Here is a 13,431-nt window from a genome sequence, read left to right as displayed (position 1 = left end):
CCCGCCCCCGCCAGCGAGGACCCCAGTGCTGAGGCTCCCTCACCAACCAGAGATAGCAGGCTCCACCCCTTTGGAGGAGTCTGGCCACGACTCATCCCTGGGTCAGCTGCAACCCGGCACAAGCCACCACTGTGCCCAAGGAACTGCCTGCCCGCCTCAGCTCCTTGTCTCCTTCTGCAGGTCTTCTTACCGGCAGCATCAAACTGCCCTTTCCGGGCTCCCAATGTGTCCTTCACAGCTTCCAACCTCTCCTGGGAGCTCCCTGGGTCCCTGCCTCTCATCAGCGTCCCCGTGAGTATCCCTCACAGCCCTGAATCTCCTTCTCCAGAGCCTTCCTCTGCCTCTCCCCCACCCCTTAGTTGAAGAGCACTTCATCCTGTGGACCGGGACAGATATAAGTCACACTTGGCGTGTGTGTGTGTGTGTGTGTGTGTGTGTGTGTGTGTGTGTGTGGCCGACACCCTCTACCCTCCCGTTAGGACTGGACCCTGGGAGGGGCAGGACAGGAGGAGCCCTGGGGCGGCCCCCACCCCCGCGCCTGCCCGAGGGACATGCCCCACCTCCTGACTGCCTTGCCCGGGCCCCCAGTACTCCGTGCACTGCTGCGTGCTGGGGTTCCTCTCCTGCTCCCTCTTCCTGCACATGAGCTTCGAGCTGAAGCTGCTGCTGCTGCTGCTGTGGCTGGCGGCCTGCTGCTCCCTCTTCCTGCACTCCCACGCCTGGCTGTCCGACTGTCTCATCGCCCGCCTCTATCTGGGTGCCTTGGACTCCAGGTGCGCACGGCCGCTGCACAGTGGGGCACGGGCTGCGACGGGACAGAGCAGAAGTGTTTTCATCTCTTTGTCTGAACCACCCACAGGGCAAAAGGAGAGGGAGGCCGAGGGCTACATGGGCACGGGTGCGGGAGGTGGCGGGGAGAGGCCATCGAGAAGGGGTTCAAGGCAAAGGGAAGCCCTGATCTGTAGCCTCCTCAGGCCAGGGGTGCTGAAGGAGCCTAAACTGATGGGAGCAATCTCCTTCTTCATCTTCTTCTTCACCCTCCTGGTCCTGGCTCGGCAGGTAAGTCTCCCAGCTCAGCCCTCCAGGGCCTCCCTAGGAAGGGTGAGGCGGAGTCCCCATATGTGTGACTTCATCTTCCCCTTATTCTCTTACTGCCTTTCCCTTATTCTCACCTCTTCAGGGTGGAGCCCAAATGGTGTGTCCATTAGAAGCTTCTAAGTGAACCTTCCTGCTCCCTTTCTTTCTCCTTCACTCCCCGAGGGGAGCACCCTCAAATTCTCCCCTCCCCTCCTCCCTCCCACCCCAATCTAGGAGAATCACGCTTAAGAAAAAATCTGCTGCCGCTACTGTCCTCGCTAGTTTGAATCTAGATTCAAGGCAGTCTCCCCAGGGATAGTTGCACCTTAAGCCTTTTCTCTAAACTGGGGGTGTGGGATGGTTTTAAGCGTCACGGAGTGAGGGGCGAACACTCAGGAGCTGGGGTTCCCCCTGTACTGTCTCTTCCCATGTCCCCCTGGTGACCCTCCCCAGAATGAGTATTACTGCCGCCTGGACTTCCTGTGGAAGAAGAAGCTGAGGCAAGAGCAGGAGGAGACAGAGACGATGGAAAACCTGACTCGGCTGCTCTTGGAGAATGTGCTCCCCGCGCACGTAGCCCCCCAGTTCATCGGCCAGAATCGGCGCAACGAGGTGACTCCCCACCCCCAGCTCCTGAGCCCCAGACGATGAAAGTCTTGGCTTGACCCATCCTCTCTGGACTCCTGTACCATGGGTTGGGTGGCTGCCCGAGCCCCAGTGCCCGTCAGGTGCCTCCATTTTCACAAGAGCTTAGGCTCTGTCTTTGGCGAGCACGGAATCTCCGGCTCCCAGGTTCTTACTTGGAAGGCGCGTCCTCTCTAATGGCCACCCTCTCCACTTCAGAAGCCTCATTGCGTGTCGATGGGAACTGTGTGAAGGGCACAGTCCACCCATCTCTCTAGCCCTGCATTATCCAGTATGGTAGCCGTTAGCCTGGCGTGGCCATTTAAATTTAAATTAATGACAATAGAAAATTCACTTCCTCGGTCACGCTGGCCACATTTCAAGTGTTCGACAGCTTCTCGTGGCTAGTGGCTGCCATATTGGGCAGCACGTAGAATAGGCGTTTCCATCGCCACAGAAACTTCGGTTGCGTGATGCTGCTCTAGATCCTCAGGTATCTTGCTACAGTCAGAGGGTCAGAGGTCACTCACATATCCGCAGCGTCTTCCCTGTACCACCACCACCTCGCACTGTCTGCTGTGGAAACGCTCTTGGCCCGTATCGAGAGGGTGTTAAAGAAATGGCTCAGGGGCTATGTCGCAGCCTTGTGCCTCATCTCCGTTCTCGAGATCAGTAGTAGCTCTGCTTCTCCTGGTTTCTTCTCTTATAGACCCTGGACATCTGGTAACTGATCCTGTTTCTGTCTTCTCATTGGCTACTAGAAAGCTCAGAGCCAGAATCTGGGATTAATGAGATCCCCCCTTTCCCTACCATTGCTCTTTTTTTTTTTTTTGAGTTTGAACAGCAAAATCCTTTTCTCAAAGCTCTGGAGGTTATTATTGCTTCATTTTATCTTCCAAACTGTAGCTATCTTTGTAAGCTGACTTAACTGACTTAACACTTTTCAGCAATAAGATAGGATATACAGAGAATTCCCATGGACGTGATCCCAGTTCCAAAAGAGACTCCCTTCACATTGCTGTGAGGTGATCTTGACTCTGAACCTCTGTCTCTGCTGGAATTGCAATGAGACCCAATCTTTAACTCTTGAGTCACATCCCTGGGGTAACCTGGCCCTACCCCTCTCGTTCCTTCCCGATCCTTCTTAAACCAAGGCGGTGGAGTGTGGACACGGGGAGGAGGACCCATGTAGACCCAGAAGGGGGAAGAATGTGGCATAGCCCCTTAGCCCAACCTCTTGCCCTCCCAGGACCTCTACCACCAGTCCTACGAGTGTGTTTGTGTCCTCTTCGCCTCAGTCCCAGACTTCAAGGAGTTTTACTCTGAATCCAGCATCAACCATGAGGGGCTAGAGTGTCTGCGGCTGCTCAATGAGATAATTGCTGATTTTGATGAGGTGACAACTTGAAAGGTCCCCCCAGACCCTATGACCCGGATTCTAGAATTTCCCACCAGTCCCTCCTTCCACTTTGCTCTCCCGGCCATAAGGCCCATCCTCCCTCCCCAGTCCTCCTGCTTCTCCTCTGATCCCCCAGCTCTGCCCTCCCCAGCGACTCTGCCCACTACCAACTCTCCTCCTGCCACCATCCCTGGCCCCACAACTGGTCCTTTAGCTTCCAAAATCCTGGGGCTGGGCTTCTGGGAGAGAGCAAGAGAGACTGGGGACACAGCCTCCTTTCCGTACAGCTGCTCTCCAAGCCCAAGTTCAGTGGGGTGGAGAAAATCAAAACGATCTGCAGCACCTACATGGCAGCTACAGGCTTGAACGCCACCTCTGGACAGGACGCACAGCAGGTACAGCGTCCCTTCATTTCGTGCTGACCCTCGTCCGGGCTCTCGTTGGTGGGCCCATAAGTGGGTCTTATCCCTGTGACCTCATTGATCCATCCTGGTGGGCCGGCCTTTTGCCAGGATGCTGAGCAAAGCTGCAGCCACCTTGGCACCATGGTAGAGTTTGCCGTGGCCCTTGGGTCTAAGCTGGACGTCATCAACAAGCACTCATTCAACAACTTCCGCTTGCGTGTGGGTGAGGACCCTCCCTTGCTGGGACAGTCTGGGACCTCCTCCTCACTTTCCCAAGCTCTCCCTCTCCCGAATCCTTTGTTAGCTGCTCCGCAGCTCACCCCGGGAGCCCCCTCCAGACTCACCCCTTGGGATGGAGCATGAAGCTGCTGGGCCAGAAGCTATGAGATCCATCCAATTCTTTCCCTAAGCCGCACACCTCCAGCCCCTCCTCCTTTCCTCCAAGGCCCCTAGGCCCTTCACCCTAGTTCCTTGAGCTTCATCTTCCCCACCACTTCCTCGAAATCCCCCCCTCAGGGCCCCTCTTTACCGTACCTCTTGTCAGGGTTAAACCACGGACCTGTAGTGGCCGGAGTGATTGGGGCCCAGAAACCACAATATGACATCTGGGGCAACACGGTGAACGTGGCCAGCCGGATGGAGAGTACAGGCGTCCTGGGCAAGATCCAAGTGAGGGAGCCACATTGGAGGCATGGGGGCGGGGCGATAGGTAGGGCCACTCCCACATTCCCTCACCCCTCCTCCAATTGCAGGTGACGGAAGAGACAGCCTGCGCCCTGCAGTCCTTAGGCTACACCTGCTACAGCCGGGGCATCATCAAGGTCAAAGGCAAAGGGCAGCTCTGCACCTACTTCCTGAACACAGATTTGACACGAACTGGACCTCCCTCGGCCACCCTAGGCTGAGAACCCCACCCCCTCCTCCCACCTATAAGATCCTCAATAAAGATACTCTGGTATGTCTGGGTTAGAATTGATGTCAGAAGCTACTAGTGTATCTGGGGAGCATCTTCTCCTCGCCTCTCAGTAGTATGGCTTCTTCTCAGGCCAAACTGAGTGTGTGTGTGTGAAGTGTGAGCATGAGTGTGTTAAAAAGGAGCGATTCTTTCTCACAAGCTCAGCAAGACGACTGCCTCAGCCTTCCTGCCTGCCTGCCAACATGATTCCAGTGTTTTGTACCCTTGGAAGCAGAAAGGATTTTATCCACATGACTCAAAACAAAGACTTGTCCTTTCCTGCTCCCCATCCACATATACTGGAAAGAATCCCCAGTAAAATGTCATTTGATCTTTATTCATTCAACAAACACTAAATAAGCACCTGTTATGTGCTTACTATGTAGCATGGGCGGGAGGCCTGGGAAATAATCTATTAGGTCCCTCCCTGTTTTGACTGCTGTTCTCAAACGGACCCACCATGCTTTCTAGCAAGGACGTGTAGACCATTTGAGGGTCTCCTGTTCTCAGGTCCCTTAGATTCCCCCCGCTTCCTTTTGCATCCTTCTGCACAGTTGCCGATATTATGTGGGTCTTGAAGCATCCAGGGCTCATTCCTACTTGCTCATACTTTGGGGTCCATGGGAGATGTCTTGACACCCTAAGTTTGTGGCAGGTGTTGCACGTGGATGTGGGGGTTTTCTCCTAGTTGTCTTTTTTTATAGGAGACATTCAAAATGTACACTGCCGCTACCATCTTTTTTTTTTAAACGAATATCGTGTATTTTTATTTTATTTATTTTTAATTTTTGGCTGCATTGGGTCTTCAGTGCTGCGCGCGGGCTTTCTCTAGTTGTGGCGAGCGGGGGCTACTCTTTGTTGCAGTGCGCGGGCTTCTCATTGCGGTGGCTTCTCTTGTTGTGGAGCACGGGATCTAGGCGCACAAGCTTCAGAACGTGTGGCACACGGGCTCAGTAGTTGTGGCTCACGGGCTGTAGAGCACAGGCTCAGTAGTTGTGGCACACGGGCTTAGTTGCTCCGCAGCATGTGGGATCTTCCTGGACCAGGGCTCGAACCCGTATCCCCTGCACTGGCAGGCGGATTCTTAACCACTGTGCCACCAGGGAAGCCCCTACCATCTTATTAAAACGCTGTCGGAACAGAGCCAGTCCCAGACTCTCCAAGGCAACAGTCATCCCTAGGAAAGAATGACTCAACCTTCTCACTTCTGCAAATCTTCATTTCCTAAGGGTAACCACATCACAGAGGGCCCTCAGCTCCAGCCTGCACCAGAGCCTTTTAGGGGTTGGCAGAATGCTGATTTGCAGAATTCTAGGGGATAAGATCTGATGACTTGGTTCTCAAGTGAGGCCTCCTTGGGAGACACAGGGAAGGAAAGCAATCCCCTAGGACACCTCCCACTGAGAGGACAAAGATTACTGGTAGGAAGTTGGAGTCCTGCTAATAAAGATACCCATCACAGCCTCCAGGGCAGACACCTCACAGCAGTGCTAAGTGTTCTCAGAAGGTCTGCTGAGTCGGGGAGTCTGGAGTGATGAGCCCACGTGGGTGGTCTTCCTTGGCCAGCTCCTTCAGGGGTCTGCAGCCCTGTGTTGTTCTCAGTATGATCTGCAGACCACCTGCCTCAGAGGCAGGGAGGGAAGAAGGTCTGATTTCTATGTCTGTGTCTCTTCCAAAGCTGAAAATCATGGGAAACTAAAGGATGTGCCTCTCAGCTATTGAGAAGGACACCCATAAGGGCAACCAGGAGCACCCCAGTCCGCCATAATACACATGCCCCACACACAGGGTTGACCCAGTTTCAGACTTCAGTTTTCATTGCAAAGCTGCCCATGGGGGCCAGGCTCCCACTCTGCCCTGACTTGCCCTTCCCCTCCCTCTCATCCACTCCACCCGCCACCTGGGTAAGAGGAGGTTGAAGAATTGGGTCAGGCCAGCGTGGGCGTATTCCCCCAGGAGGAAAGCGAGCAGCCTTCCCGCCACCACCCCGCAGGCCTAGCTGACTTCGCTTCGCTCCACCACCTAGGGTTGGTGGAGGCAGTGAGGCTCTCGGCGGGGCCAGGTTCGGGAGAGGCGGGTGCACCCCTCACCGTCTGGGCCAGGGTGCCCCCGCGGCGGCTGCTGGACGCCTCGGAGCCGGTGCCCTCCAACAGCTTGGCGACGAAGGCCGTGCCAGCCGAGCGCTGCGGGCCGCCGTCAGCGCATGCGCACAGCACGGGGTTCACGCTGCTGCTCAGGAAGGCCAGCGTTCTGAGCGCTTGCGGGTCAGGTGCAGCCGCTGACTCTCAGGCCGGGACCCCAATGTCTTGCCCGCCAGCGCTCGGACCCCCTCGGCCAGGTTCACCACGTGGTAGGGCAGCCAGAAGGCAGCGAAGGCCAGGATGATAAAGGCCAGCAGGCGGCCGGTGCAGAGGCTGCGGCGGAAGCGCCGGACCCGCAGCCGGCGCCGGATGTCGGAGTAGCTGGCCACCACGGCCAGGAAGGGCAGCAGGAAGCCGGTGACCACCTCGAAGAACAGATGGAAAGCCCTATGTGCTTCGCTGGGGTACTTCGGGAAGCAGACCAGGCTCCTGTTGTCCGGACCCAACGTCACTTTGCGGTACAAGATGACGGGTGTGGCCAGCAGGACAGACACCACTCAGATGCCTGCTAGCGCCCGCCAGGCAACTGTCTTAGTGCGAGTTTCTGGGACACAGAGGGGAGGGCCACCACCAGCGAGCGGTCCAGGCTCATGGCCGTGATAAGCAGGATGCTGGCATACATGCTGACTCCGCAGACATAGTGGAACAGGCGGCAGTCAGCCAGTCCAAAAGTCCAGGTGCCTTGGGCCGTGTAGTAGAGGAAAAAGGGGGCAGTGAGCAATACGGCCAAGTCGGCCAGGGCCAAGTGTAGCACCAGCAGGGCAGTGACAGAGCGCTTCCGCATCTCTACCAGGATGCTCCACACCACAAAGCTGTTGCCGGGCAGCCCCACAGCCAGTGCTACTGACAGTACGATGATAACCAGCAGAGAGATGAACATGACACCTGGTGACGAGGGTGCTTCAGGAGATGTAGCGTTCGTGGCCATTGCAAGGACCTGGAGAGCGAGGGCGGACACGCACATGAGGGAAGGGACAAGGGTTTCCTGATACCCTGGACACACCTAGCCTGCGTATTCTACTCTGTCTCCAAGGTCAGCAGCATCAGTTGCACCTCCGCAGTATACTGCCCTCATCACTGCCAACTGACCTGTCTTAAGGGGATCTGGCTGAGGAGAAAGACTTAATTTCCCAACTGGGCCACAGGGCCCCTTCCTGCCCACAGACCCAATTGCAAAATATATAGCAACAGCAGAAGCAGTATTTCCAGACCCTTCAGCCTCCTTCCCTCAGGAGACCCTGAAACCCAGAACCAAAGTGGGGACTTTCCTTACCAATGCCGCACCCCTCAAAAGGCTAGCTCCTTTTCCCCCCGCCAGGCCCTCGGCCCTTCAGTCCCACTGACTTCCAACCACCTACCCACTCGCCCCAGAGATTCCCGGGGCCCATCAAGAATAACAGGGATGGGAAGGATTTCGTGGATAGGAGAGAAGACTAAGTCCTCCCAAGTCATTTTACCACTGGTCAGGCTTTCTTTGGAAATTCCTTTGGACCTTCTCTTATGGTTTCACCACCCCCCCACTCCCCTACTCCCAGGAAACTTACTTAAGGCTTTGCCGAGCACTGGTTAGAAGCTGGTGTCAATCCCAGGGTGAGAACAGAGTGGTGTAGCCTATCCCCAGATCTGTCCCAGGGCCAGGGGCCTGGCCTGGGGTCCAGGTTCTATCAGCTAAGTCAGCCAGAGAGGAAGTACCACAGAGCAGGGGAGGGAGAAGACACATCTTCCTGAGGGTGGGGTGAGAACTCCTACCCCCTCCCTTCACTAGATGAGGTGGAATATTCTTCATGTTCCAGAAGAGCCCAGCTGGGAGGAGGACTCCTCAGGGGTGGGGCGAGAAGAGAAGAGCCCCAGAAGGGGCAGTGAGAGAGGAAAGAGGGGTGAGGGGGTGAGTAGGCTGGGGTGTGGCCTCAGATGCAGGTCTAGACCAAAGCATTGAACAGAGTAATCAACTGCGTCATACAGGAGAAGGAGGGAAGGAAGCCAGAGAGGGGAAACGGACTCAGATTGAGAGGTCAGAATGTTGGATATCTTTATATTTTCTGTGAGCGATGTCGATTTTTAGATTAATAGGAAGTATAGGTTGACGCTGTGGCTAGGTTCTGGGTTTGGGTCAGGTGACGTCAAAGAGGACGGCATTGTGTGTTTGGCTTGGATTCAAGCCATTACCGGGATTTGGGGGAGAGGACCCTCTTCTAGCACCCCTATCCCTCTCCTCACTTAAAAGAACTAGTTCCATTCTAGGTCAATCTCCATTCTCTTTGGGAGAAGCCAAAGTCCAAATGGTCTCTCTAGTATCACACAGAATGACAATTTCTTCCCCTTCCCGAACCACTTGCCTTGTGTTTGCCCATGTGGCTACCCTGCCACATGAATTTGGACCCAGTATCTGGGCACTGGGCAAGGAAGTCAGCACCGCCTCTTTGCTACCTTCCCACAGCTGACTGTTCTGTCCCACCTTAGACACACAGAGAGAGCAGAGGTGAGCACAGGGGAGCAGACATGAGGGAGTGAGGGCAGCGATGCCTTATGCCTGCCCTGCCAAGAGGGGAAACCAGGAGGCTGGAAAGGGAAACAGCCCCCAGAAGTGTCACTCTTCCGTCTCCCTGGAAGGAGGACAGTCTCGTCTTCTTGAACTCTCCTGCGAAGCTAAGAACCAAAAAGTCTTATCTTCCATCTGACCATGAGCCTTCCTGCTTCCCTTCCAGCTCTGCCTCTTCTCAGGAAAGATGCACAGTGTAATGGTGGTCACTGAGGTCCCTTATCCTCTGTAGTGCCCCTACCTTTCCTGCTGTGGGAAAAGCCGGAGCAGAGTTGACCCAGCAGTTATCAGGCAGAGGATATGGCGAAAAGAAATGGGCTGAAACCGCAGCAAGAACTGAAGACAGAGTTGACGAAGGGCTTTCTGACCACTGAGGGTGTGTGAGAAGGGGAGTGTGTAACAGAAGTTGGGGAGCCTCTGCCCCGGTGCACGAGGACAGGAAGAAGCCCGTGATGTTGGTGTTTGGGGATAGAAGCTTTCGGCTCAGAGCTCCAGGGTCAACCAGAGGTCCCTTCTGACAGGAACTGGGGTGTCTTTGCCCCCTCTCCCAAACTGCTCCCCACCTCCATTTCTCTCAATGGCTTGTCTTCCTCTGCCCTAGACTAGACACTCTGGGCATACTCTCCATCCCCCAGGTCCAGAGCTCCATCCCAACCCGTTTTGGTGGCCCTGATGTGACCCTGAGAACTGGATTTCCTTTGCTGTCTCTCTTGGCCTCTGCCTGGGTGGTGTGAACAGTCACTAAAGCAGAACCGGGGTGATGGTTAGGGTGACCTCTCAGGTAAACAACCATCTAAGTTTGCCAGAGACTGAGGAGGCTGGGACAAGAGACTCAGTGCTAAAACTGAGAAAGTCCTGGGCAAACGGGGATGGGTTGGTCACCATGGTGACCACACGTGTGTGCACACGGACATCCCTTAAAAAGGACCCCATCCTACATCTCCAAACTCAAAAGTGTCAGGATCCAGAAAAATTTTGAGACCTAGAGATAGAAAGATTCCAAAAGATGGGGGCTGAGAAGTACTGGGGGAGATTAGGAACAGCTAGCAGTCTTGGGGGGAGTCAAGACTTGGCAGAGAGGAAAAAGAGAGAGAGGGGAGGTGGCACCTCCCTGAAAAATTCCTCCTGTCTTCCAGATATCCACACCACTCCCCATACCCCTCAACCCCAGCCCCCAGAGGGTCCCTGTGTGAGTGAACGCCTGTTCCCGGGCTCCTTTTTGAGTCAGGTGACCTTTGCAGGGAGAGTTAGATTCAAAGAAGGTAAGTCTCAGATTCCCACGGCCCCTCCCCCACTGTACCAACCACAAGACAGACAAGAAAACTTTCCTTTCAAACCCCACAGATTGATTTTCCCCTTCCACAGCCAGTTTCCTCTCCACTCGGCTCTAACAGACCCCAAAGAATGGATCGCATCACCACCCCTCATCCAAGCACTCATACCTTTCCTTCCTCTTTCTCTCTTTATTTCCAGAGCGGTTCTATGGGTTGGCTTGGGGGAACCAGGCCACCTGGGCTGGGGAGGACAAGTCATGATGCCACCAAAGGCTGGCATTGCCCAGCCTTGGCCCGACCCAGCAGGCAACTAGGTGACTTCGGTATCACTCAGGTATGATGAACCACTGGAGGGAGCATGCTTAAGCCATCGCGTAATTGTTGCCAAAATCTTGGCTCCCTGTCCACCAATGCCGAATAGAAATACGGAGACAAAGTCTGGAGAAAATAGAAAAGAGTGGCTTTATTCCTTTGGCCAGGCAAGAGGGAAACACAGCAGGCTAGCACCTCAAGAACTGTGCCCCCCCTCTCCTGGGGGATTACAGAGGGTCTTATAGGTAGAACTTGCAGTCCAGGGTAAGTGATAAGGATCAAAGTGGTGAAGGTTTTGCATTCTTCTTCTTCTTGCAATATTTTAAAACGGCCACAGCTAGCAAAAGGCAACCGGGTCTGGTGTCCCTGAAGTTATCGTCCCGTGACCTTCTTTTAATGCTGCGAGAGAGCGTAGGGGGGAGAAGAATGCCAGGTGCAGAGTATAATTCCTATGGAATCAGAGAGTAATTAGCTTTGTTTAGCTTTGTGAAGGACAAGTCTAGCTACAAGTGTTTGTTAGTAGTAACAGCTAAAGAGTAACCAAGATTGCTTAACTCTTTCAGGCCTGTTTATGCTGTTTCCCCAGCCTGTTCATTGTTTGCTTATTTTCCTTGCTTATCAGAAAAGTCTCATTTCTATTTTTGCTGAAACATAATGACCACCCAGTGTATTTCACAATAGCTATCGGCAACAAGTAAGCAGCTCTGGCACCTGGGCACATGCCAACCTGCAAGTACATGATACACCTTAACACTGACCATCACCACTCAAAGTCCCTCAGTTTGAGGAACCTGGGCCTGCCCCAGATGGATGATAATTCTGCCCAGACAGGTCAAAACTATGGTCAGAGAAGGATCCCCAAACCGTCCACAGTGGTTCCCTGAGTTCTGGGAGGCGATGTAAGGGGATAGGGGAGAGCAGGCCCGGTTGTAGGGTTTGACGTCAAGGATCTCATCCCTGACTGTCCCTCTCCGCCCCGCCCCCAGGGTCTCCATTGCCACGGCCCTGCCCCAGCACTTTGAGCCGAGGGCTAGCTCGGAGCTCCATGGCCCCCACCCTAGACTGGACGCCCCATCGGGCCTCTCCGGAGCCCTCGAAGAGCCGCGTGAGGAAGCGGGGACCCGCCCGGGGCAGTAGATCCCCGGCGGTGAAGAGGTAGAGCAGCGGGTTGACGCTGGAGCTGAAGAAGGCCAGAGCCGTGGTTCCGGCTCGCGCCGCCTGGCCCGCCCCGCCCAGGCTCGCCAAGGCTCCTTCGGGCGGAGCCAGCGCGGCGAGCGCCTGCAGCACGTTGACAGCGTGGTAGGGGGCCCAGAGCAAGCCAAAGGCCAGCACGATGGCGCCCACCAGCCGGCCCACCCGCGCCCCGTGCCGCCTGGCGCCCCAGCGGGTGCCCCGCAGCCGCACCAGCGTCACGCCGTAGCAACCGAGCACCAGCCCGAAGGGCAGCACGAAGGCGGTCAGGGTCTCCAGGCTCAGGTGGGCGGCGGCGTGGGCGGGCGACGGGTGGCACAGCTGGCACACGCGGTCCGCCCAGAGGTGGCGGTACACGGCGGCCGGGCTGGCGAGCACCAGGGCGGCCAGCCAGACGGCCAGCAGCAGGCGGCGGGCCAGGACCGGGCTGCGCAGCCGGGGCGCCAGGAAGGGGCGGGTGACGGCGAGGCAGCGCTGCAGGCTGAGCAGGCCGGTGAGCAGCACGCTGGCGTACATGCTGAGCGCGCACACGTAGTACACGGCCTTGCAGCCCGCCTGGCCCAGCGGCCAGGCCTGCCGGGTCAGGAAGGTCACGAAGAGCGGCGTGAGCAGCAGCACCGAGCCGTCGGCCAGCGCCAGGTGCAGCACGAGCGTGGCCGCCAGCGGTCGCCCCCGTGCGGGCCGCCAGCCCGCCAAGCTCCACACCACGAAGCCGTTGCCAGGCAGCCCCAGCAGCGCCGCCAGCAGCAGGAAGGCCGTGCCTGTGACCCGCGAGGTCTTCCAGCTCAGCAGCGTCTCGTTCCCCGGGGGACCGTAGCAGACCGACATCCCTAGGCGCCTACGGGAGGCTGGAAAGAGCCATGGAGCGCTTTCAGGTAGGGCAAAAGCCCACGTTACGTCTGATGCCGGTGAGAAGGGACTGTGCCTTCCTCACTCCTCTGCAGCCTGCCTCTCTTCTGTCTGGGAGCTTCTGTCTCTTCCTCCAGGACCCCAGACCCAGCTCAAACACTGCTTCCTGGAACCCAAATCCCCTGCTCTGGGTCAGCCGACCTCCCCAGTCCTGACTCCCAGGCTGTCACTGCCTCCACCTTCCACCCTCCTAACCTGGCCTCTCCTTCTTCGTCCAGCCCCGTTGCCTATACCTCAGGGCAAAAGTGAGTGGAAGGGAGTATGGTCTCATGGGCAGAACTACTTACCCAGCTGGGAGCGATCAGGGTTGGGGGCCCTCCAGGGGCCTGGGGAAGCCCAAAGGCAAAGGGGCAGTGGGCCAGGTGCCTAATCCTGTCCTGTGCCTGTCAGGTTGTCAGAGGGTGAGGCGAAAACAGGGAGGGACAAGGTGGGGCTCCTCTCGGGCCTTTCCTGGGGCCCCTCCCTCACCCTGCTGCTTCCCATCACTAACACGTCCAGGCGTGTGAGAGCCCGCCTCCCCAGGAAACAGTATAAGCTGAAGGGGTGCAGATAAGGTTCCCTGGTCGTGTGGGTGAGTAGGGACACTGCCAGATCCTGCCCCTGGGT

At 56.4% G+C, this 13,431-nt stretch overlaps 3 protein-coding genes across 9 annotated transcripts in view; 1 reads left to right on the top strand and 2 right to left on the bottom strand.

Moving 5' to 3' along the window:
• Nucleotides 1-4,580, top strand: part of ADCY4 (adenylate cyclase 4) — a 16,136-nt gene extending 11,556 nt beyond the window's left edge. For 3 of the 6 annotated variants that reach the window (XM_024753245.1, XM_024753248.1, XM_024753247.1), the window contains 9 exons: nucleotides 181-291; nucleotides 589-773; nucleotides 966-1,059; nucleotides 1,531-1,689; nucleotides 2,951-3,097; nucleotides 3,388-3,495; nucleotides 3,613-3,727; nucleotides 4,049-4,173; nucleotides 4,257-4,466. In XM_024753245.1, the coding sequence (XP_024609013.1) occupies nucleotides 181-291; nucleotides 589-773; nucleotides 966-1,059; nucleotides 1,531-1,689; nucleotides 2,951-3,097; nucleotides 3,388-3,495; nucleotides 3,613-3,727; nucleotides 4,049-4,173; nucleotides 4,257-4,409 (1,197 nt within the window). In that variant the 3' untranslated portion in view covers nucleotides 4,410-4,466. Of the gene's footprint in view, nucleotides 1-180; nucleotides 292-588; nucleotides 774-965; nucleotides 1,060-1,530; nucleotides 1,690-2,950; nucleotides 3,098-3,387; nucleotides 3,496-3,612; nucleotides 3,728-4,048; nucleotides 4,174-4,256 lie in introns of all 6 variants that reach the window. The other 3 variants (XM_024753251.1, XM_024753250.1, XM_024753246.1) reach the window with 2 other exon arrangements.
• Nucleotides 4,581-6,387: 1,807 nt separating this feature from the next.
• Nucleotides 6,388-8,263, bottom strand: LTB4R (leukotriene B4 receptor). The gene is given in 4 exon segments (XM_024753272.1): nucleotides 6,388-6,719; nucleotides 6,722-7,141; nucleotides 7,144-7,537; nucleotides 8,145-8,263. Coding segments are annotated over 3 exon segments (1,137 nt in total). The 5' UTR covers nucleotides 7,529-7,537; nucleotides 8,145-8,263.
• Nucleotides 8,264-11,676: 3,413 nt separating this feature from the next.
• LTB4R2 (leukotriene B4 receptor 2) overlaps nucleotides 11,677-13,431 on the bottom strand; it is a 4,093-nt gene continuing 2,338 nt past the window's right edge. For both annotated transcript variants that reach the window (XM_024753280.1, XM_024753279.1), the window contains exon 2: nucleotides 11,677-12,764. In XM_024753280.1, the coding sequence (XP_024609048.1) occupies nucleotides 11,677-12,744 (1,068 nt within the window). In that variant the 5' untranslated portion in view covers nucleotides 12,745-12,764. The remainder of the gene's footprint in view (nucleotides 12,765-13,431) is intronic.

Source organism: Neophocaena asiaeorientalis, unplaced genomic scaffold (assembly GCF_003031525.2).
Source record: "Neophocaena asiaeorientalis asiaeorientalis breed wild unplaced genomic scaffold, Neophocaena_asiaeorientalis_V1.1 scaffold1186, whole genome shotgun sequence".
Lineage (NCBI taxonomy): Eukaryota > Metazoa > Chordata > Mammalia > Artiodactyla > Phocoenidae > Neophocaena > Neophocaena asiaeorientalis.
Note: the sequence above shows the minus strand (reverse complement) of the source record. Positions and strands in the feature narration are given on the sequence as shown.